The 25,344-nt window shown below is 43.0% G+C and overlaps 1 protein-coding gene across 2 annotated transcripts in view; it reads right to left on the reverse strand.

Moving 5' to 3' along the window:
- Window positions 1-224: 224 nt before the first annotated feature.
- The window catches only part of LOC137675749 (zinc finger protein 131-like), a 38,520-nt gene continuing 13,400 nt past the window's right edge, over window positions 225-25,344 (reverse strand). For both annotated transcript variants that reach the window (XM_068421948.1, XM_068421950.1), the window contains exons 5-7: window positions 11,025-11,710; window positions 5,146-5,276; window positions 225-2,299 (exon numbers count right to left, since the gene is read on the reverse strand). In XM_068421948.1, the coding sequence (XP_068278049.1) occupies window positions 1,637-2,299; window positions 5,146-5,276; window positions 11,025-11,710 (1,480 nt within the window). In that variant the 3' untranslated portion in view covers window positions 225-1,636. The remainder of the gene's footprint in view (window positions 2,300-5,145; window positions 5,277-11,024; window positions 11,711-25,344) is intronic.

The raw sequence follows: 25,344 nt of genomic DNA on the forward strand, positions 1-25,344 counted from the left end.
TTCATGATTAACATTGGGCCACATTCTTCCCTCTGCACAGAATTTCATCACATATTACTTGCATCTCAGAAAACACAAAACATCATAAAAAAAGAATGCAAGTTACGTTAATCAAATTGTTTGAAATTTTAATTGAGATCCATGTTTGTTTTGCAACAGTTTCTCAAAGGCTATGCTACGATGAAACACAAGAATAATTTTCAATGAGACTAAATAAAAGCACAAATCTCAGGAAATAATTCTGCATTTGGAGAAGACTTAATAGAAAAGCCTGATTTTAATGAAGGTCTACAGGATTACCAAGAGCATTAGGGAACATCCTTGCAAAAACTCCTCCCTTTAGTTAAGGCTTTGAAAAGAACGTTTTTCAGAAGTATGGAGGCACCTCTAATCTCAAGGCAATAATTGAGAATTAGAAGTCCTTAGCATCCTTAAACATAGAGCTAGACAAGTATTTTCTAAACAAATTTAACTTTACAGTAATGAGCTATTAAGCTTATTAAAATGAGATTGATTCTTGCCACTGGGATCTGGCACTGTAATTGCCAGTCACTCAGTTTTTCCTAATTTATTGGATGAAGCAAATAATGCAACATTTCATGGCTGGTATTGTTTTAATGTCTAATATTGATTAAAATATTTACACTCCTACTTTTCAATCCACATTTTAGCACTCATACCTATGGCTTTTACTTTTAGTACAACATCTGTGTGTCAAGTGTCAGAATTTCATTTCAATAAAATGAACCTGATACCACATAGACAAGTCTTCTCTGTATTTATGCTTAAAAATATTCATTTTCAAAAATGACAATTTATAAAAGAAGAGCCTGCTGGTAGCTTTCTTCCAGCTCATGTTTACCACAGATTCTACTGAGCTTTTCCTAGTTTAAAGCATCCCTTTTAGAGTATACTGCTGCCTCCGCGTGGAATCTGTTTCCTCCCTCACTCCTCCACTAAATTTAATAATAAAAAAAAATTAGTAGCTGACAATTTTAAGCAAAAATATAAAGCGCTATAACATTCCTACATTGCCTTTTACTCAACTAGGTTCTTGAACGCTCTAGGAGCTTTGCAGAAATTTAACCAGTCAGCGTTGAAAAGGTACAGGATTTTTGTGCTCCGAGACCTCCAGCAACAATGTTTTTTCCCCAGCCTGAGAGTTAGGGACTGCTGTTAAGAAACAGCAAACAGTCTGCCCAGAAAATTCACAGGTACCCAATTGGCCACTTACATTAGAACCCACCAGATTTTACTGATTCTTCTGCCACAGACACCCTGCAAACCTATAACAAGAGTTTGCTTCTATGACAAGAGGAAAAGAGGTAAAGTTACTCTTACATATACCCAGGGATAGCATAACAGTGGCACAAGCTATTCATTATTAAAATCCTCACAAAGCTGTTCATCTCTGTGGTAGTTTCTGTTCCATGGTATTACATGAATGGGAAAGTTATTTTTCACATATGAGAGAAGTTTAGTTGTACATGAAGAAAGCTAACTTTGGTCCACTTGTCCAGCTTCCTAAGGACAGCATATTGGAAAGATGACCACTGACGGTTCAAAAACCAATGTAAAAGCTAACAAAAATAATTGGGTATTTCATTCCTAAACCTGCACAGTGTCATTATTTGTCCTAGTCATCCACCTTTTCATTCTGTGTGTCCACTAATTGTTGAGTGTTTAAGTCTTCAGCTTGTTCATGATCTTCCTTATCTACATCATCTACTTGACTAGTTTCCTTTTCTTCTGCTTCTCCTTGATCAACACTTTCATATTCTACTTGTTCCAGATCTGTTCCATCTATAAGCTCTGCCTGTACTTCTTCCATCTGTATTTGATTTACATGTTCAACATGTAACTGCTCCACATGAACTTCAGCACCTTGTTCAGTCTGAATGTGTTCAACTTCCAAGTAACTAATTTGCACCTGTTCTTGCAGTTCCTCCATCTCTGTGCCTTTCACTTGACTGTCCTGTATGAGATCCTGGTGCATCTGTTCCACAGTTACCTGTGCAGGATCCACTTGTACCTGAATTACTGGTAGGACATGGACTTGCTCCACTTGTTCTATTATAGTCATTGATGTTACTGGTTCAGCTTCCACAGCTTCCACTGGAAGAACCTCTTCTGCCACCATTCGTTCTGAAATATTGTGCGTGTCTTTGAGATGCCTTCTCAGCTCACTGCCTTGCATAAACCACAAATCACACAAGGTACAGTGGTTGGGTTTGTCACCGGTGTGTATTACCAAGTGATCTTTAAATTGATCCCAGCTGTTAAACACACTGTTACAAACCTGAAACAAAAGATACAGTATGTTAAACGGTGCCAACAAAAATATGACAAATTATAGTGCCTATTTCAGATCATAGCTTCACATAGTGTAGCTTCTTGCTAATTGGATTAAAAAAACATGTACGTTAGAGGTAAAAGCTGAGAAGTCAGCTTCAGATGAACAGAAGACCTGGTATTTATTTATTTTTAAGACACGGTGTGCCATTTTGAGTTGTGCATACACAGGATACCTACAAAATTTATGAGTCAGTACAGCATTTGAAAATTTTCTTATTTCAACCTTATGTGAAATTCACATATAGATTCATGCCCCAATAAATGTCTGGTGCTAGAATTTTGGGTGGAAAGCTATTTATGTAATAATATCATATGATGAATGTGTAATACAAACTGTCCTTTTACTGAAGTTCTAGATGCAGTACTACTAGCTGTTGGGGTCCATGCGAGGAACGGACTACAGCACACCAATATGATGCTCTAATAGTCCACTTTATTGTAGTTAACACACTCTTTTATAACATACATACTTTTCTTATCTCTCGGTTACGCCTTAAGCTATTGGCTGCAAGCACTGTGCACACTCCGGCTGTGCGCCACTTCTACTGTTCTGATTGGATACTTGCTATGAGCCTAAGCAAGCCACATCCTTATGCTTTCTTGCTGACTCATGCTCTTACATAACAGTGTACTCGTATGTTCTCTCTATAGTTCTTCCATGATCCAGGCCCCAACAACTAGCCAACTTTTCCTTATCAGCTTTCATTTGTTCATGGCATTGTAAGATTTACCTTGCTAGACTAAACTCTCCCATTTTGCCATTTCAAAAAAATACTTGAGTGATTTCAGCAGATAAAAATCTCTTAAAACTCCATCCCTTTAAGTCTCTTCTGGCTAAAAGTACTGCTTTGACTGCAGACATACTATTTTCACAAAGCACTTGAGCACACTTCCTTCCCTTCAGCTGGCACTGAGGTAAGTAGCCTGAAAGCAACACACAAGGACACTGCAGAAATGAATGAGGTGCCAGGGCAGAAGAGAGAGAAGAGTAGGGTAGAGTCAGGCTTCGAGTAGAGAAACATGCTCAGGGGTCTTTGTCCATGCAAGTGTTCTTGGCTGCAGAAAGCAGCAAAGAATATGCATTTCACTGTTGGCACCCCTTCACTGTTGGCAAATATTTTTGAAACAGAATGTTCTATCTCCTCAATTTTCAGCAACAGCACAGAAGGATGATAGAGTATCTGACAGGGATTAACTCAAGGAACAGGTCTGTGCAATGGAGCTGAATATCCCCATTTTGCTGTTGAAGTCTTAAAACCATGTTTGTGATGCTAGTGACATGCTTTTTGTCCCCCTCCAGGCTCACGCTTTAGAAAGAAGTTGCACACGCACTTCTTAAAATATTAACCTTATAGATAAGCACTCAAAATTACTTAGTCATACATAAAGGTAATGACTATTAGCAACGCCCAAGCACATAATTACTGTTCCTGCCACGTGGAGTCCAATTCGGTATTCAAGGCATATGCTGAAGAGCACCAAAAGTGCTCATCAAGCAAGCACAATTTTGTTTTCTCCCCTTTGTTCAGACAGACAAGATTTTATTTATTGAACACTATTCAAATTTATTTCTAAAGAGGAAAAAAAAATCAAGAAAAATTTATCCAAGAATTGCCGTAGTTGCTGCAGGCTGAAATAACACTAACCCACATTCACAATATCTGTAACAGAGAAAGCTATGAGGTGAAGCCATTAAACCAAAGGGTCACAAAGACAAAACAGTATCTTCAATGAAGCTATTAGGTACAACTTTGTGTTATACAGTAGTTCTCATGTTCAAAACAAACTCATCTTTAAGACAAAGGTATGCTCCCAAGAATTAACTTCAGACTAGCATAACAACTAAACGATGCAACAGCATCGGTGAAACTTCTGATTAAATGATTTGATTAGCAACACAGAATTCATTGATCTCCTGCAGTATTCAGTGTTTTCTGTGAATAAGATCACTCTCTTTTTTTGGAACAAATAAAGCTGATATCCAGCAGTTTTCTTTACTACACAACCCAATTTAACCTCAAACCACAGCCATTCTGTGAACTGAATAAGGCAAGAGCCTTAAGGGGGGGGAGAGGGGGAAGTGTGTTCTTATTTGAGACTGTCACAGCAGTGGAGCAGCAAAATGGCAAATAAAAATGCTATAACCAACCTCAGCTCTCATATTTTCCAACTTTTCAGAATCAACTTCTAAAAGCTAAGTAACATTCTTCTGAACAGCTTTTCAAATGTCAGCTACGTATAGTGATCAAGTACCCTAGCTATCCATCTACAGCATTTATATTTGCTTAAAAGACATTACAGATTGTCATCATAAGTTGGAATGACTTTCCAGGCAAAGTCAATATATTGGTATCAAACAGAAGAATAGTAAAATAGGAAATAAAATAGTACTTTGTATTTTGGACTTTAGTGAAATGTGCTTACAAGCAGGAAAGGCCTAGGTCAGTGCATCAAGAACCTTGAAAAGGAAGCAGAAAGATCAGTAAGATGCAGATGAACACTTACCTACCCATAACAATCTTACATAAGAACACTTACCTACCCATAAGAATCTCTCCGATTAACAAAGTATTATGAAGCTCCATATCAGTAATTCCATATTTTAAATGGAACTACTTAGATATAAGAATTTACCCTCATGTTGTGGTTGAATGCAATCTTTATAATTTATTTTACTAAAAGTTCTTGGAGACATAAGCCTGCTCTCGTTGCCTTTCCTGCTCAGTACTCCCACACTCCCTCAGCACAGGAAGGAGGTATCTCTCAGACTCTGCTACTTCCATTACCCACCTGACATTCGTACAGCTTCTTTCTTCCTTTTTTAGCTCCAGCTCCAGACTGACAGGCTGTCAGGTGACATTTGAGTGTGCTATTCCTAGCAAAACGTTCATGGCAGTTTGGACATTCAAATGGTTTTTCACCTGTTAAGACAGACACAGGGATTTGTAAGCGTATAAAACCAGACAGTTTTCGGTCAGCTCTCCCTTCTTCCTCTCTCCCTTTTGTGTAGGTTGATAAATATGCTGTAAAGACATGGCCAAGTGGATTATTCTACAGAAGAAGAGAAAGATGTTCTGTGTAAACTTTACTTATGTAAATAAAAGGGCAAAAATCTAATGTGGAGTCATAATTCTCATTTATAAAAAAAAAAACGAACGACAATGTAACAATTACCAGTGCCATTTAAGGTGCATGTAGGTTTTTATGGAAGTTAGATTACTATTCTGACAAAATATCTTAAAGAAATAGCAGCTTTTTCTCTCTTTCACCTGATAATATTAACATTTAAAGACTCAACATTAGTATATACAAAGGGACACATTATAGAAGGAAGTTTTTAAATAATAAAAAGTTTTATTTTCAAGAACAATAACAGCTTATGCTTGAGAGCTGAAACTGAGCTCCAGAAAAAAGTTGGCACAGAATGACCATGAAGTAACAATGCATCAGTATTAAAACAAACAAAACAAACCCCAAAACTTTCATCCAAAGTAGTATATTGTTATTACCATCATCAAGTAATAACAAAGAACTGGTATCTCTGTTCACTAATTTCATCATGCATAAATGCAATGAAATTCAAGGAAATTAAAGTACAAAAAATTAGGAACAGTGTGTTTCTTCTGAAAGTCTGATAATTAATCTGTGGAGGTATTGATATCAACATAACCACTGAAACAAACTACTTAATGAACTCCAAAAGAGGCTGAGACATTTCAGTGAGTAATGTAAGAATCTATTCTAGATAGATTAAGTTTAAAAGCCTACATTTTCAGGAATGCAGTAGTTGTTGACTGAGATGGAAAGCCAATAAATCTGTATTTTCAGAAATAAAGATATTCAGAAGTGCCTAACTAGCTTTTCCAAAGAAATCCACAAGTAGCCTATAATTCTCGCTTATACACCTAAAGGCCACAGAAAAATGTTAAATGGTGGGAATATTTCCCTTAATGGTTATAAAAGGCTATGTTTTCGGAGACTGTTGTACAGGTAATGCAGAGGACGCTGAATTGCCATCAGTTTTGTAGATTAAAAATCACGGACTTTGCGCGAGCAATCAAATACATTGGTGAGCCAAGAGGATACTACAGAACAAAACTCACCACAGACCTTCACCTGCCCTGCAATCTGGTCACATTTAAAGAGTTACTTGGAGCAAGGCACCACCCAGTCAAGGACAGATTTATTCTATTCTTACTCAAATTCTTCAATAATCTTCAATGTATTCTGCCAGAAGTATCTGAAAGTGACAATTCAAAGACAACAGTGGCAATATCTAAAGGCCAAAAGACATCACGTGACTTCTTGCACAGTGCAAATCAATGCTGCAACCTTGGCTGCACTGGTCACAGCAGCGATGGAAAACACAGACAGCGTGTCAGCCTGCCTCTAGCTTGAGAAACGCACTGGCAAGCTGGGGGATAAACTCCTCTGCTAAAGGTGACAACTTGCTTCTCTTCCCTCGGGTGTCATCCAGCTACAAGTTTAGTCTCATCTAAGCGAGATTTTATAAAGAGGGAGGGTTCTGGCCTGATCTAACGATTATTTTTTTTTCCATTTATGAGAACAGGTGAGATTTCACTTGCCAATTGTAACTAACTCACAGGACAGAAATTCTGACCTAAGATAGTCCAATATTGTGCTGGTCCTTTATAATCCTACAGCCACAGGAAGGAGATTGCCCAAAATAAATATCTTTTAACCCAAAGACATTCATAACAACACAGTGACTTTTATTTGCCTAATATGTAAGAAATACCAGGGAATTCAACCATAACCATAAAGCTGCCATATCATTACTTAAATTGGGTTTAAAGAGAAATAGTAAGCCTAGTTGGGTTGTTTGGTTGGGGTTTCTCCCCCCTCCCCAAACACACCAAAGGCAGGCATTTATCAAATGAACTTCTTGGGATCATTTATTCAAGGTATGTAAATAAGAGTCCATTTATTCACTCCTATGGAAGATGTTATTTGCAGTTCAAAGTACACTTCCTGTAAAACATATTTTAGATTTATGAAGAACGGCAAAGACCTCACCTTGAGTACTGTGTGCAGTTTTGGGCGCCACAGTATAAAAAGGATATGAAGATACTAGAGAGTGTCCAGAAGAGAGCCACAAAGATGGTGAAGGGTTTGGAGGGGAAGCCGTATGAGGAGCGGCTGAAGTCACTGGGTCTGTTCAGCTTGGAGAAGAGAAGACTGAGGGGAGACCTCATTGCAGTCTACAACTTCCTCACAAGGGGAAGTGGAGGAGTAGGCGCTGACCTCTTCACCCTGGCGACCAGTGACAGAACTCGAGGGAATGGCAGGAAGATATGCCAGGGGAGGTTTAGGTTGGATATTAGGAAAAGGTTCTTCACCCAGAGGGTGGTGGAGCACTGGAACGGGCTCCCCAGGGAAGCACTCATGGCGCCAAGCCTGACAGCATTCAAGAAGCATTTGGACAATGCCCTCAGACACATGGTGTGAATTCTGGGGTTGTCCTATGCTGGGACAGGAGTTGGACGCAATGATCCTTGTGGGTCCCTTCCAACTCAGGACATTCTATGATTCTATGATTAATTTTTTCTGAGTGGTTTGTATAATCTGCATACAAATTACTTCAGTTACAGGATTTTCAGACAAGGACTGATTAATTTGGCTGCTTGGAGCACATCACAACTCCTTCACTTCCACCTTCGTTCATGTGAGAACACACACACTCCATAAAAGGAAAAACAAAAAAAATAATCAAGAAGGCCTAATTTTGAGAAATATTCAGCAGTCAAAATTCCCAATAAAATCAGAGGGAATCAAAGCTGTTCAGTGTCTCTTCCTGTCAGGGGATATAAGCTTTGCAAAATACCAGAATTAGACAAGCATATTGAGAGCAGTAACTTCATTCTAAGATTGATTTCTGTATGAGGAAATCACTCTTCTTGTGTAAGACAAATTAGAGCCATTGAACTCAACAGATATATATTAAGTGCAGCCTTGCAGAATTTCTGTCCTATGAGTTACTTATGATTGGCAAGTGAAATCTCATTCATTCTCATAAAGGGAAAAAAAACATTAGATCAGGACAAAAAACCTCCCTCTTCATAAGTTCTAGAGATGACTTTGGTAGTACGTTCAGTTACATGACATAGAAGACAATTTTAAGGTTTTTTTCCAGGGACTGAGAAGCTGCTTAAGGCACTGTATGCATGCGCGAGAAAGAAACTCCATAGTTCTCCTTCCTTTCATTGAGACAAAGATAATAGCCATTGGTAATGTCAAATTCCTACATCAAAAAGAATTACCAACCCTGATAAGATGTTAAACAGGACCAGTCCCGATACCAACCCCTGAGGAACGCCACTCGTCACTGGTCTCCACTTGGACATCGAGCTATTGACTGCAACCCTTCAAGCGCGACCATCCAGCCAATTCCTCATCCACCGAGTAGTCCATCTGTCAAGTCCATGTCTCTCCAATTTAAAGAAAAGGATGTCATGCGGGACAGTGTCAAATGCTCTGCACAAGTCCAGGTAGATGACATCAGTCGCTCTTCCCTTATCCACCAATGCTGTGACTGCGTTGTAGAAGGCCACCAAATTTGTCAGGCACGATTTGCCCTTAGTAAAGCCATGTTGGCTGTCACCAATCACCTCCTTGATTTCCGTGTGCCTCAGTATAGTTTCCAGGAGGATCTGCTCCATGATCTTGCCAGGCACAGAGGTGAGACTGACTGGCCTGTAGTTCTCCGGGTCTTCCTTTTTCCCCTTCTTGAAGATGGGGGTTATGTTTCCCCTTTTCCAGTCAGTGGGGACTTCACCAGACTGCCACGACTTCTCAAAAATGATAGATAGTAGCTTAGCAACTTCATCCGCCAATTCCCTCAGGACTCGTGGATGCACCTCATCAGGTCCCATGGACTTGTGCACCTTCAGGTTCCTTAGATGGTCTTGAACCTGATCTTCTCCTACAGTGGGCGGTTCTTCATCCTCCCAGTCCCTGCCTCTGCCTTCTGCGACTTGGGTGGTGAGGCTAGAGCACTTGCCGGTGAAGACTGAGGCAAAAAAGTCATTGAGTACCTCAGCCTTCTCCATATCCCAGGTAACCAGGTCTCCTGTTTCCTTCCAGAGAGGGCCCACATTTTCCCTAGTCTTCCTTTTATCACTGACATACCTATAGAAGCTTTTCTTGTTGCCCTTGACATCCCTGGCCAGATTTAATTCTATCAGGGCTTTAGCTTTCCTAACCTGGTCCCTGGCTGCTTGGACAATTTCTCTGTATTCCTCCCAGGCTACCTGTCTTTGCTTCTACCCTCTGTAGGCTTTCTTCTTGTGCCTGAGTTTATCCAGGAGTTCCTTGTTCATCCATGCAAGACTCCTGGCATTTTTGCCTGACTTCCTCTTTGTTGGGATGTGTTGCTCCTGAGCCTGGAGGAGGTGGTCCTTGAATACTAACCATCTTTCTTGGGCCCCTCTTCCCTCTAGGGCTTTATCCTAAGGGACTCTACCAAGCAGGTCCCTGAAGAGGCCAACATCTGCTCTCCTGAAGTCCAGGCTAGTGAGCTTGCTGCACACCCTCCTCGCTGCCCTATGGATCTTGAACTCCACCATTTCATGGTCACTGCAGCCAAGGCTGCCCTTGAGCTTCACATCCTCCACCAGCCCCTCCTTGTTGGTGAGTACAAGGTCGAGCGTGGCACCTCTCCTCGTCAGCTCCTCTACCACTTGGAGAAGGAAGTTGTCATCCACGCATTCCAGGAACCTCCTGGATTGCCCATGCCCAGCTGTGTTGTCCGTCCAACAGATATCAGGGTGGTTGAAGTCCCCCATGAGGACCAGGGCCTGTGAATGTGAGGCTACACCTATCTGTCTATAGAGGGCCTCATCCGCTCGGTCTTCTGAATTTTATATTCAGAGAGCTATCTATATAATGCTCATTACCTATTCAGATAGTACAGACTTTTCAGTGAGGTGAAGAAATAGCATCTTAACCTCCCATATTATATAGAAGAAGCACAAGTAATTTTATACTCAAAAGATGCTATCCAGATTTCAGAGAGGCAGATTTTACAGTAATAAAAGTCTACTATAGTCACTAGAAATGTTTTGCTATGTTAATTACCAAAGAAAATGAAAACATAGATGAGATGTCAAGAGCAAGGATGAAACTTTCAAACAAGATGGTACAAGAGAGGGTTGTTAGGGGGATATTTTATGCCTAATGCATTAATAGGCATTTGCTCAGAAGTTCTGTTAGTTAAAGAAAACCTTTAAACTGTGTATTCCACCGAGAATCTCACAGTTCAGATCATATTTCAACAGAAACATTTACTAGTAGAATTATGAAAATAAGAGTAGCTCCTCAGCTTGGTACTTTTGAAGAAAACATGCTTTAAGAAATTATTTTGAAAAAAATCTTTAAGATTTAATAGACTTGAGAGAAAAGCTTCATTAGTGCTTTCTGGTTTTAGGTGCTTGTTTTTAACCACCTCAATCCCTCAAAGTTTATATCAATGGAAAACAAAAAAATAAAAAGCAAAACACCAGTATTTTAGTTGTAACTAGAAGTCAAGTATTTCTAGTACTCAGGAGTCACGTGTTCTCTTCAGCATATTCTCTATTTCCCCAAAACATGCAAAAACCCAAAATGCTAGAGCCAAGGCCACAAGTACAGGACTACAGCAGTGTTCTTACCTGTGTGCTTCCGGAGGTGCTCTTTAAAATGTCCAAAGTGGTCAAACTGCTTATCGCAGTACTGGCATATATGTATTTTTTTTCCAGGTCTTTGCTTCTTGCTGGCACCACCTTCATCAAGGTGGTAACAGGTGAGGTGCTGTTTCAAAGCACTCTCTCGTAGGTACCTTTTATCACATGTGTCACACTTGTAACTCTCAGTAGAGTGTGTTTTCATGTGTTCCTTAAAATGGTAAAACAATTTAAACGAACGGTTACATTTCTCACAGTGGAATAAATTCTTCACGTGTGACAGCTGAAGTTCCACAATTTCAATACCTTCTACCTGTTTGCATGAGGGATCAGTTGCGCTATCACCTTCTTCTTGGATCTGGCATTTTGTCTCTCCCTGACGATACTTACTGGTGATATCTGCCAAAAGAGCCAAAGCAGATTCATCTGATATACCCGTTGTCTGTATGTACTTTATAGATTGCTCTGCAGAAGCTACTTCAAGTGTTTTGATGCTGTCATTTTCCACTTCAATTGTCCCCTCAGCAATCTCAACCTCAATTTCAACAGGCTCCGATTCTGCAGATGGCAGTGTTTCTGTGATAACTTTAGAGGTTTCAGCTATCTTCCTCTTTTTCAGTTTATTTTTACTTTGCGTTTGATTTGATTCTAAGGGTGATGAATTTTCTTTGTTCCTGCAAAGCATTTGCATAAACATAGTTAAGATCCATAAGCACTTACATAACAATTCCTGCCTGATACTGAGCTTCTGCAATAAACACTCGCTAGCTGTTTCTCAAAGAAGCTGAATGATGAACGACCACATAACCTGCATGCATTTCAGAAGCTAATTTGTCCTTAATTCATACTCCTTAGAGCTGTAGAATAGCACAGTTAAAGCTGTGGAGCCTTTGACATAAGGTTACTGAAGTGTTTTAAATAGCTCCCCTTGAACAATACACACCACTATCAAGAAGGCCAGTTAGCCTAATGACATAGGTTTATCTAAGAAACTTGTGAAATTCTGTACTTGGAAAGAAAACTTCCCTGAAGGAAGGAGTTCTTTGGCCTGCTTACTCAGAAATAAGATTCAAGTCCTTCCTACGCTATTCACCTCTTAAGCTCTGGAGTGCATGCAATTGCCTGCAGCGCTTACAGCTTTTTAGAAAACACTACAGCTGTGACTTCACGCAATGATTATTATAACATCTTGTACTTCAGGAAAGCACACAGCTAACAGCTGAGGTAAAAAAAAAAAAAGCCACTGGGATGTGGAAAGAGTATTCTAGTTTAATTTTCTGGGCTTAAACACAACCCCCAGCTCTGTTCCTCTTCTCCTTGCACCATACACACACAACCCCCTTCCTCCAAGATGTCAGGGATAGCATCCCATCTCAAACACAGACAGAGCTGAGTGGGCCAATGCTTTCAAGTCACGCCCTCACAATTATCCACAGCACTTACATGCTGGAGGTTTTGCTACTGATAATCAGTTTTGAAAATGAATGTATATCTTCCCCTCAAATCAGAATGACAAGAGTAATCTCTGCTTTTACCTTCCTTTGCAGCCTGATGAATCCTTTTATGTAACCTACTCCCTATCACTTTCAGGTTTTCTAGTAATAGGAGAGATAAGGTATTTTAGTAATAAGAAAGATAAGGTTTTTCTCCAGTATCTGTACGTCATATGGCAGAGATGTGTGGCTAATGACCGAATGCAGGATACAGCTCATTAAACTGCACCTTACTATATTCAGATACAGGAAGACAGAGTAGCTAAACATACAGTTTCATGTAGCCTGGATTTCTGATGTTGTCCTGATTTGGCCTAAACCAGGCCAATTTTCCTTTCAGTGATTTTTACTTTCAGCTAAGTCTCTTCTAAGTAACTGCACTTTCTGAAAGTAACTGCATGTTTTGCAGACAGTGTCTGCTTCTAGGACTGATAACACTCAAAGTTTATAGTTATCGCTGAGGCACTGGTAGGGATGTTATGCAGAAAGGCTCTTGCTGTACTTATTCTTAGAGAAACCAAGGTCACTGCTAAGTTCCTCACTGATTACAAGTGAAGAGCCGCAGAAGGGTCGCACCTGCAGGGAGGAGCGGACAGGACAGGTGACCCAAAATTGACCAACGAAGGTATTCCATCCCATACACATCATTCTCAGTATAAAGAGGGGGGATCACGAGGGTCTCACACTTCTTCTCCCTTCTCGCCCTTTTTCTCTTTATAGAGTTTCTTTCACAGTTGAGTATTGCAATGCTGCCTTACCTGCCGTGAGCACTGTGTTATTGCGTGCTTCTTATTAATGTTTACATATGGTTTAGCAGAAAAGTATCGAAATATATCATTTTGCTATGGGGTTTCATGCTGATTTATGCTGTGATAAACTGGGCAGTTACTATTCCGATCTCTTATCTCTATGACACAATGATGGGCAGCTTTAATCGCGAATCGGTAGCAGCGACTTTATCTGCGTACTTCGGGCGTCCTTTAGCTGATTGTATTAATGATTACACCTTCAATTTTACTTCGGGAAATAGTACCTTCCCCTTTTCTGCCAAGCTGATTCCGCTAGATTTTGTGAATTTCGGATGGGGCTATCTAAATGGTATGTTTTTATTATCAGTTGTCCTTAATGTGTTTCAGGTGTACTATAAAATTAAATATCGGTGCAGGTGTAGGTGTTATGCAGCCACCTCAGCTCCTACAGCCACTGCAGCTACTCAAAGCCTGGCAGCCTACACCGCAGCTGCTGCACCCCCCAAGATGGCCAGTGCAGCTACTCAGACCCCACCGAGTCTCAGCACTCCCACAACAGCCACTGCGTCTACTCGAACTCGGACAATGGGTACTGCAGCCACTCCAGTTCCAACGACGGATCCTGCAGCCACTCCAACTCCGACAACGGGCACTGTAGTTACTTAAACCTCAATGATGGCACCGCAGCTACACCAACCCCGGTGTCTGCCACGGTGATTCTACCCCCATCTGCTACTGGTGCTCAGTGCAGATGCAAGTGCTCTATGCCTACTTCAGGATCAGAGGACCAATACGTGCCAGTACCAATCGCCCCTGTAATCAGGAAGAAACACCAAAAGAAATCAACTCGAGAAACGAAGGATGATGACTCAGAGCCTTCTAAGGCAGAGCCATCACATGACACAGGTGAGGGCCCTTCTCAGGCAGAGTCAGGGCCTGATGAAGATGAGGGCTGTCTTGGTCGTCCTTTAAAATGAGACCCATCACAGAAGAAAGGTCCTTCTAAAGCAGAACTATCACAGGAGGAGGACTCGGACATAGAGGTAACCTACCACTCCTTATCCCTGAAGGACCTGAGAAATATAAGGAAAGACTTCAGCCGTTATGACGGTGAGCCAATTATTACCTGGTTGCTCTGATGCTGGGATAATGGGGCAGACAGCATGCAATTAGATGGCAGAGAAGCCAGACAGTTGGGATCCCTGTCCAGAGACGGTGGTATTGATAAGGCGCTTGCGAAAAAGCCAAACACTATCAGTATCTGGAGGCTACTCTTGTCAGCTGTAAAGAGCAGGTATCCCTATAAAGATGATGTTCTGAGCCACCTAAGCAAATGGACCACTATAGAAAAAGGTATTAACTACCTTAGAGAACTAGCTGTGCAAGAGATCATTTATAAACACCCTCAGGACATTGTAGATCCTGTAAATCCTGATGAAGTGGAATGCAACCGATCCATGTTCCGGAAGGTTGTGAAGAATGCTCCACCGACATACACCCATACATTGTCAATATTAGTCTGGGGAGAATATGCTACGGCACGATCTACTGTGGGCAAAATGGCTAACTGTATGCGACAGTACGAAGATAGTATTTCTTCCCCACTGCAGGCCTGCATCTCAGCTGTGGAAAAACTGACTAAGGAAAACAAGGACTCATTTAAACAACTGTCAGACAAACTGTCCAGGATCGAGAATAAACCTGACTCTCTACCTACAGAGGCCCGCGTTGCAGCTGTTAGGAGAAAATGCCCTCCTACAAGACCAGCTCAAAGGAAACGGAACATGTCATGAGGTATCCTGTGGTTTACCCTGTGTGATTATGAGGAGGACATGAGCAGATGGCATGGACAACCTACCAGTACCCTACAGGCATGAGTACGTGAGTTGCAAAGTAGAAGAAAAACTACAGAGAGTTTTCCTAGGAGGATGGCTGCTCCAGTTACCAGTGAACAGGACTCCAGTCAGGGTAGATGGGCCTCAGATCCCTATTTCCCAAATGTGAATAAGGGGAATGAGGGTCCAATATCTGTGAGCAGCAGGAATCCATTCCTTAATTAGGGGGGGCCTTGCCTCCAGCCAGGTGGAGGAGAGGGACAACCGAGTTTATTGGGCTGTGTGGATTCGATGGCCTGGCACATCAAAACCACAAAGGTATCGAGCCCTGGTAGACACTGGTGCACAGTGCACCCTAATGCCGTCGAATCATGAAGGGACAGAATCCATCAGTATTTCTGGAGTAACAGGGGGATCTCAAGAGTTATCTGTATTGGAAGCCAAAGTGAGCCTAACTAGGAATGAATGGAAAAAGCACCCCATTGTGACTGGCCCAGATGCTCCGTGCATCCTTGGCATAGACTACCTCAAAGAGGGTATTTTAAGGACCTAAAAGGGTATAGATGGGCCTTTGGTATAGCAGCTGTAGAGACTGAGGACGTTAAACAGCTGTCTACCTTGCCTGGCCTCTCAGAGGATCCTTCTGTTGTGGGGCTGCTGAAGGTTGAAGAACAACAGGTGCCAACTGCTGTGGAAGACCCTCAGCCTGCAAAGAGCTGTGCTTTACTTGGGGACCATAAGATTTGCTTGGGAACACTGCACTGAGAATAGTTTTTGCTTGCTTCTGAGATAAAGGAGCCGAGACCAGTTCACAGGGCTCTTTGAGGCATGTAACAAGTAAACATGTGTTGAAGGTCAGTTCTGAACACAGAGCTGAAAACAGGAATGGTTGTTGATGTTTTGAGCCCAGGACACTGTGGCTCTTCCCAGGATGGGTGACGAGTGCTTAGCGTGTGAATGTTGATGTTATCTTGAACTGCCTAGTCTGGCTCCTGCATTGTAGCAGTTAAATAGGGTAGTAGCATAACAATAAAAAGCCTTAGGCCTTTCGGCTTCAGGCCCTTGCATCCTCGATCTCAGAGTCTGTGCCTTCCTTGCCGCCCGCCGCAAACTGCTAACACAACAGTGCACCAATGACAATATCGCACCAATCGAGACTCCCTGATCCCCATTCATAAACTGATTAGACAATTAGAAAATCAAGGAGTCATTAGCAAGACTTCCTCACCCTTTAATAGTCCTATATGGCCAGTGCGAAAGTCTAATGGAGAATGGAGATTAACCGTAGACTATCGTGGCCTAAATGAAGTTATGCCACCATTGAGTGCTGCCGTGCCAGACATGCTAGAACTTCAATACGAACTGGAGCCAAAGGCAGCCAAGTGGTACGCCACCATAGACATTACTAATGCGTTTTTCTCTATTCCCTTGGCACCAAAGTGCAGGCCACAGTTTGCTTTTACCTGGAGAGGTATTCAGTACACCTGGAATCGACTGCCCCAGGGGTCGAAACACAGTCCTACTATTTGCCATGGACTGATCCAGACTGCACTAGAAAAGGGTGGAGCTCCAGAACATTTGCAATACATTGATGACATCGTTGTATGGGGTGATACAGCAGCAGAAGTTTTTGACAAAGGGGAGAAAATAATCCAAATTCTTCTGAAAGCTGGTTTTGCCATAAAAAGAGGCAAGGTCAAGGGACCTGCCCGGGAGATCCAGTTTTTAGGGATTAAATGGCAAGATGGGCATTGCCAAATCCTGATAGAGGTGATCAACAAAATAACAGCTATGTCCCCACCAACTAACAAAAAGGAAACACAAGCCTTCTTAGGCGTTGTGGGTTTCTGGAGAATGCATATTCCAGATTACAGCCAGATTGTACGCCCTCTTTATCAAGTGACCAGAAAGAAGAATGATTTTCAGTGGGGCCCTGAACAACGATAGGCTTTTGAACAGATCAAACGAGATTGTACATGCAGTAGCCCTTGAACCAGTCCATATGGGACAAGATGTTAAAAATGTGCTCTATACCGCAGCTGGGGACAATGGTCCTACCTGGAGCCTCTGGCAGAAAGCACCAGGGGAGACTCGAGGTCGACCCCTAGGATTTTGGAGTCGAGGATACAAGGGTTCTGAGGCCAATTACACTCTAACTGAAAAAGAAATACTGGCAGCATATGAAGGAGTTAGAGCTGCTTTGGAGGTAACTGGTACTAAAGCACAGCTCCTCCTGGCATCCCGATTACCAGTATTAGATGGATGTTCAAGGGTAAGGTTCCTACTACTCATCATGCAACTGATGCTACATGGAGTAAATGGATTGCATTAATTACACAGAGGGCTCGAATAGGAAACCCTAATCGCCCAGGAATCTTAGAAGTGATCATGGACTGGCCAGAAGGCAAAGACTGTGGAATGCCACCAGAAAAGGAAGTGACACGTGCTGAAGAAGCCCCACCATATAATGAACTACCAGAGGATGAGAAGCAGTATGCCCTGTTCACCGATGGATCCTGCCGTCTTGTAGGAAAGCATCAGAATTGGAAAGCTGCTGTATGGAGTCCTATACGACGAGTCACAGAAGCCACAGAAGGACAAGGTGAATCGAGTCAATTCGCAGAGGTAAAAGCCATCCAGCTGGCTTTAGACATTGCTGAACAAGAAAAGTGGCCAAGGTTGTATCTCTATACTGACTCATGGAGGGTAGCAAATGCCTTGTGGGGGCGGTTAAAGCAGTGTAAGCGAAGCAACTGGCAGGGCAAAGGTAAACCTATTTGGGCTGCCAAATTGTGGCAAGATATTGCTGCTCAGCTAGAGAAACTAGTTGTGAAGGTACGTCACATAGATGCTCACGTACCTAGAAGTCAGGCCTCTGAGGAGCATCGAAACAACCAACAAGTGGATCAGGCTGCTAAAGTATTCCAAATACATAAAGGTGAACTATTTTTAGCTCGGTGGGCTCATGACACTTCAGGTCATCAAGGGAGAGATGCAACATACAGACGGGCTAGTGACTGTAGGTAGATTAGGGTACGGCGACCAGAAAATCTTGGGCTGTAACGGAAGGTAGGCGTGGCGAAAGGAGCAGGATGTGCAAGTATCGTGCGAGTTCGTACGGGACAAGACGACTATATAAGGCTGTTGCGCAGTTAAATAAACGCCATTTGTTGCATCCTCACATTGGTGTCTGTGCTCAATGGCCCTGGGGTGCGGATAGCCTCAGGCCAGCCAGCAACCGAACGGAGCTTGCCGCAGACAAGCGGCAACAAATGGTGACCCCGACGTGATTGCTGGGCTGGCAGACCGCAGGCGGTCGGAGTGGGTTCGCGAACCATGGAAGCCTTGATAAAGGTGATTTCGTTACTGGGCGGGGAATTTAAGATTTCTGTGAAATCGAAAGACGTAGCCCAGTGTGTGGACCGTCTCGTTAAAGGGGGGGGCGGTGGCAGGACCGGCTGATTGTTTACAGCCGAATACCTGGGAGCGGTCCTCGATGAAGCTCGCTGAGCGAGCTATGGCAGCGGGTTCTGCCAAAGAATTAAAAACATGGGGAGTTATCTTGTGGCTGCTACGGGCTGCGCGGGAGGACTGGGCGACATGGGATGCGGCTCGGACGTGTTTACATGGGGTCTACCCTGACCAAGACAGAAGTGACAGTGGTGAAACTCCTCCAACATATACTCTCTGAGAGAGGAATTAAATATGACGAAGCTGCGTTAAAGCAGTTACTGTTTTGGGCAAAAGATAAAGGACATTTTACAACCTTTAATGATGTCTTTGAAGTGCCTTTATGGGAGAAGATTGGTGACTCTCTCTGGAATGCGGTGTCAAGTGGTGATAAGGAAGCCTTTAAATTGTCTGCTACATGGAGGCTGGTTAGCGAAGCGTTAAAAGGAATAAAAGCAGAGAGAGAAGTCACACATACAGCTTTTATGGCTTTAGGACCGCAGACATCTACTACCCCCTCACTGTTTGCGGGACCAACACCTCCCACGGCCCCGGTGGCTGTACCCGTGGCAGCTCCTTTATCGCCGTCAGTACGGACGGCTCCGAAAAAAGCCGAGGAGCGGGGAGCGAGAAAAATAGATACAGATCCATCAGAACCGGTAGTGCACCCTAAAACACGAACTCGATTTGAACTAATTGATTCAGACGCTGAACAGGAGACTTGGCCGAAACCCCCTCCTCCTCTCATTGATCTCTCTACGGATGAGGCTGAGCAGGAGGACAAGAAGGAGGGTAAACATGCTTTGTATCCACCTTTACCGGATTCGCCATTTACGGAATCAGCAGTACCAGAGTCACAAGGACTTAAAGGACTGTTACCATCACGAAATGGACACAAACTTGACATGACAGAGCTTGGTAGACGACTGGAAGAATTAAAGACGGAATTGCAGCAGCATCGTTCAGCCAACGCACCGGAACATGTGACTATGTCTCCCCCAAACCCCCCTCTGTGTTCGGGACAAGTATTAGGGCCACCTCAACCTCCTTTACAACTCCCTACTCCACCTTTAGATCAGGGCGGGGGGGGAGGTTTGCGTCCATCTGGTAATGTGGGAGATGAGGGAGAGGGTCAGCGTCCGCCCGCGTATACAGGGGAAGGGGGGGGAGGTGAGGGAGGAGTGAAATGGAAAGGGGTCATTCGAGATGCGTTATTAGAAGGAGTTATAATTCCACAAGCATATCCGGTGATTGTGGGTGCGGGTCCTGAGGGAAGAAATATTTGGCAACTGTTAGATTGGAAAATTGTAAAAGAAGCATTGCCACTACAGTTAGCGAAGGACAACACAGGTGAGGACTGCAGGAAAGTTGTTGCAGGGATGGCAAATAGTAATGCCACCTTAACTGAGCTAATGGATGCTTGTGAGAAAGTAGGAACCACCACATTTCAGATGGAGCATTTAGCAAAAACTTTTGCGGCGGCAATTAAGGTAGTTCATCGTTGTTATACATGCGAACAGGAAGGTCACTTTAAGAAAAACTGCTTTAAGAAGTTGAAGCTGAGTGGGAGAGATAACTCTGTTTTGATGTGTCATTGCTGTGGGAAGCTAGGGCATTTCGTGAAGCTGTGCAGGTCTCAGTATAATGCTCAAGGTCAGCTGATAAAAACCAGCTGCAGAGTGCAGGGAAACTGGAGAAAGAACACGGGGGGAAAACCGTGTGCTGACACAAATGAATCTTCCCAACCAGTTCCAGGCCTAAGCAGTTAACTCGCAGCCCAAACCGCAGGGAGCACAGGACTGGTGTTTCCATGCAGGGTTAACCTGCGTGGCTGCCAAGCCTTGGACCTGTGGCAAACAGGGATAATGCTAATGCTGATTGTCAAAAGATCATTGAAGCTTTACCTGGAAAAACAGATTTGAATGCTATGATAAAGGCATGTGCAAAAGTGGATACTGTGGAACATAAGGCTCAAGTTATGGCTGCGGCCGTACTTGGGGCTTACGTCGTCACAATTGCAGCCTATATTCCAATTGTTAGCAGGGGACACAACTTTAACAGCACCACGACACACTACTTCAGAGGTACAGCAACTGATTACAGAAATAGAAAGCAGGCTACATTCCAAATTTCTACATCGTATTGATTTGAATCAGGAAATACAAATTATCACTTTGTTTGATAGGCAAATTCCGTATGCAATAATTGGTCAATGGAATTCAGAATGATCAGATTCGTTACAGAGCTATTGGCACAGATTATTCATCAAAGGACGGATGCGATGTCGGGAGCTTGTGGCCAGAGATCCCTGCATCACTAACCGTTCCTATTGCAGCTCAATATTTTGAGTGGTGTATGGCTAATAGCTTTGCTTTGCAAACAGCTATGGAGAATTTCTCGGGACAGGTTGTTTACCACTTGCCCTCCCATCCTGTTATAAAATTGAGTGTGGAACTTCCAATTGCCACAGGAGTGTGGTGCGCAGACACTCCTGTGGATGGAATTACCATTTTTACGGATGGATCTGGGAACACAGGCAAGGCGGGCCTTGTCTGGTATTCTGATGGCAGGTGGGAATCTATGGTAGTACAACAAAAGGGTTCACCTCAGGTGGTAGAATTACGAGCTGTATTAAAAATATTTCAGAATTTTCCCATTCCCTTTAATTTGATTACTGATTCAGCATATGTAGCTGGCATTATAAAGCAATTGGATAGATCTGTTATAGAGCATATATGTAATCAGTGTGTTTTTGAATTGCTGCGAGCTCTGTGACAAGAAATTCAAATCCGAACTGCATTGTTTTATGTTTTATATGTAAGAAATCATACTAATTTGCCTGGGTTTATTGCAGAAGGCAATGCTCGAGCGGACTCTTTGGTTTCTGACCTTAAAAATTCTACTGCAATGACTGTGCAGGTGCCGGACATTAAACAGCAAATCATAGAATGGGTTTTTCCACCTTTTCATCCTAAAACAACAATTTCTACCACAGTGGAAGCAATAGCACAATTGCTTGTCAAAGTGCGTAAAAGAATTACAGACATTACCGGACTAGACATTACCGGACTAGACACAGATTATATCTATTTACCTATCAAGAAGGAATATCTACAGTGGTTAACAAATCAGTCAACTCTTTTTCAAATGGCCTTACAGGACTTTACTGGACAATTGTTAACACATTTGCCAAAAGATAAAAAGCTACAGTTTATTTGCAAACAGGATTGGGAAGAAAAACCTATCAGATCAGAGATACCTGTGACTGGACTAACTGTTTTTACTGATGCAGGAAAGCGATCACATTCAGCAGTTATTACCTGGCAAGAGGATGGACAATGGAAACATTGCAAATTCTCAGGACAAACTGAGGACTCATTGCAGACACTTGAATTTTTTGCGATATATCAGGTTTTTGTAAAATGGAAGGATTTACCTGTAAATATTGTAACAGACTCTCTTTATATAGCAGGCATTATAAATCGAATTGAAAGAGCTTTTATACGACCAGTGAAAAATATGCGACTTTACACCATTTTGCTACAGTTGCATCAAGCAATAAACCTCAGAGAGGTACCTTATTTTGTCACCCACATTCGTAGTCATCAATTTGATCAAGGTTTGAGCATTGGAAATAATAAAGCAGACACACTTGTGTCCTATACGCAAATATCACCAAATTTATTTGAACAAGCGCGCCTATCCCATCAATTCTTTCATCAATCAGCGAAAATGTTAGCGAAACAATTTCACCTCACCATGGCACAAGCACGTGAATTAGTTAGTGCTTGTCCTAGGTGTCAGAAAATTGGCATGGGAATTGGAATAGGGGTAAATCCTCGAGGATTGAGTGCGTTGCAACTGTGGCAAATGGATGTTACTCACATTGCAGAATTTGGAAGGCTCAAATATGTTCATGTATCTGTTGTTCACAGATTTTTCGTCATTTTGTCAACTATGGGGTATTACACATATCACTGGGATTCCTCATTCGCCTACGGGTCAGGCGATTGTGGAATGTACTCATAGTACATTGAAACAGCTTCTGCAAAAACAAAAAGGGGGAGAGGAAACTGAACCTTCTGAGAGACTTGCAAAAGCTGTTTATGTACTTAACCATTTAACTTTAGCAGGAGATAAGGAGCGACCCCCAATTGTAATACATTGGGAGGCAGTTCAACAGGGAGCAAGCTATGTGAAAAACAAAGGCAAAGTGTGGTATAGGGAACCAGGCACTAACGAATGGTTGGGACCAGGGGAACTATTACTAATGGGTCGAGGTTATGCTTCTGTCTCTACAGGCGCAGGAGTACGGTGGATTGTCTCTAAAAGGATGGTTAGCCACATTATTAGAGGGAATAGTTTATGTAGTTGTGATTATAGTTATCATAGGGATCTGCATGGGTTGTGTTAAGACAATCATTGAGAATAGTATATGGAAGTAGTGAGATAATAAATCTAACTACTTCCAAAGGGGGAAATTGATACCGGATGGTTTAGCAACGGTTTAACAAGAGTAGGCCTCAGAGTAGGCTCTAAAAGGCCTGCTCTGTGTTACCTTTAAACAGAATCAGCTTTCCTGTCAGTAATTTTCCTTTCAGCTAGAATAACAGAGAATAACAGTATGTTCTGAAGTAAACTGTATGTTTTGTAGATAGAGTCTGCTTATGGGAATGTTTATAATAGGCATTATCCTACTTGTGTTACCCTGTTTGTTTGCATATTTGCAGAAAACTGTGCAACGAATGGTCAATACAGCCTTTTTGGCACAACAACAGAGAGCAGGATTTATGGGTAACCAAGGCTGGGATTCTCTGACTGGGCTCTGCGAGACACAGGGAACCGGGTCTGAGTAAGAAACAAAAACAAAAAGGACGAGATAGGACATAGCTCGTTCAAAAACAAAAAGGGGGATTTGTGGATTTCCCACAGGACAACAGTCAAGTACTGAACGAGCTATGTCCAGGCATGTCCAGGGGGTGGTAATGGGGTGGTGATGAACTAGCCAATCATAATACAGAACAAGGGCCTTGGCTATGAGACCAACAAGATATGGGGGAAGTTGAAAAATAAGAAAGAATGCTGCACCTGCAAGATATAGCTTTTTAGCATAAGCCAATCAGAACTAATATAGAGGCGTGTGGACACTTACAGTATGATGATTGTGGCCACCCCGCATCGGAAACAAACAGCACGCTCCATTCAGCTACATTGGAATCTTGCAATCGCTTGGCTAGGCCTACCTGTCGAGATCAAAACTGATAATGGCCCCTGTTTTATTGCTCATACCACACGTCAGTGGTGTCAGCAGTGAGGTATCACGCTCAAACACGGCATTCCGTATAATTCTACCGGGCAGGCCATTGTAGAGCGCGCTAATCAGACGCTAAAACACAGAATTAAGACTCTTGGGGAGGGGGAAGGATTCCCAGACGTAATTCCTGTCAACTACCAATCTCACATTTTACATAGCGTTCTTCATTCTTTAAATCATTTTGTCCGGGGAGACCAAGAGCGTGCCCCAATTGAGCGACATTGGGGTCCAGGGGTGCCAGAAGTGGGCCCCCCAGTCAAGGTTCGGTTCCCTGGGACAGCGGAGTGGGAAACAGGTTGGGAGCTGCTACATCACGGGAGGGGGTATGCCGCCATCAAACGGGATGATGTTATACAGTGGGTCCCTACACGCTGTTTGCGCCCTGATTTAAAACAAAATCCTAACCCGAAGTAATATGTACGCTGTCCGAGCTTTATGTTTTGCAGGAGTACCTGTGGGGGAAGCCGAAACAGCACCAGCCTCGACCTTCAGACATGAGGAGTCGTGACAGTACAGAGAGTCTGGTAAAGTGGCGGGGCGCCAAGAAAGATGAGGAACGGCGACCGTTGCTGAGTGAAACAAAAGCTTTGAACAATGCACTCATGATTAGCTTGCTTTTGCTTTGCATCTCAGGAGTTGCAGGGGAATCTTACTGGAGAACCTGGGCTCGGGATGTTGTATCCGCCAGCTACGCTTACGCTTTGACGCAAGGCTCCAGAATCAGCGATACGCTTTACTTCGCATGACTTGAAGCATGGGGAGGGGGAAATGTAGGTAGATTAGGGTACGGCGACCGGAAAATCTTGGGCTGTAACGGAAGGTAGGCGTGGCGAAAGGAGCAGGATGTGCAAGTATCGTGCGAGTTCGTACGGGACAAGACGACTATATAAGGCTGTTGCGCAGTTAAATAAACGCCATTTGTTGCATCCTCACATTGGTGTCTGTGCTCAATGGCCCTGGGGTGCGGATAGCCTCAGGCCAGCCAGCAACCGAACGGAGCTTGCCGCAGACAAGCGGCAACACGTGACCAAGGGGTGGACTTAACCATGGACTCTATTGCACAGGTTATCCACGACTGTGAAACGTGCACCGCAATTAAACAAGCCAAACGGTTAAAACCTTTGTGGTATGGGGGGCAATGGTTGAAACATAAATATGGGGAGGCCTGGCAGATTGACTATATCACACTCCCTCAAACCCGCCAGGGTAAACGCTATGTGCTTACCATGGTGGAGGCAACCACTGGATGGCTGGAAACATACTCTGTGCCCCATGCCACTGCCCGGAACACTATTCTGGGCCTTGAAAAGCAAATCTTGTGGCGACACGGCACACCAGTAAGAACTGAGTCGGACAATGGGACTCATTTCAAAAACAGTCTCATAGACAACTGGGCCAAAGAGCATGGCATCGAATGGGTATATCACATCCCCTATCATGCACCAGCCTCTGGGAAAATTGAAAGGT

The sequence above is a fragment of the Nyctibius grandis genome, chromosome W (genome assembly GCF_013368605.1).
Source record: "Nyctibius grandis isolate bNycGra1 chromosome W, bNycGra1.pri, whole genome shotgun sequence".
NCBI classification, from domain to species: Eukaryota; Metazoa; Chordata; class Aves; order Nyctibiiformes; family Nyctibiidae; genus Nyctibius; species Nyctibius grandis.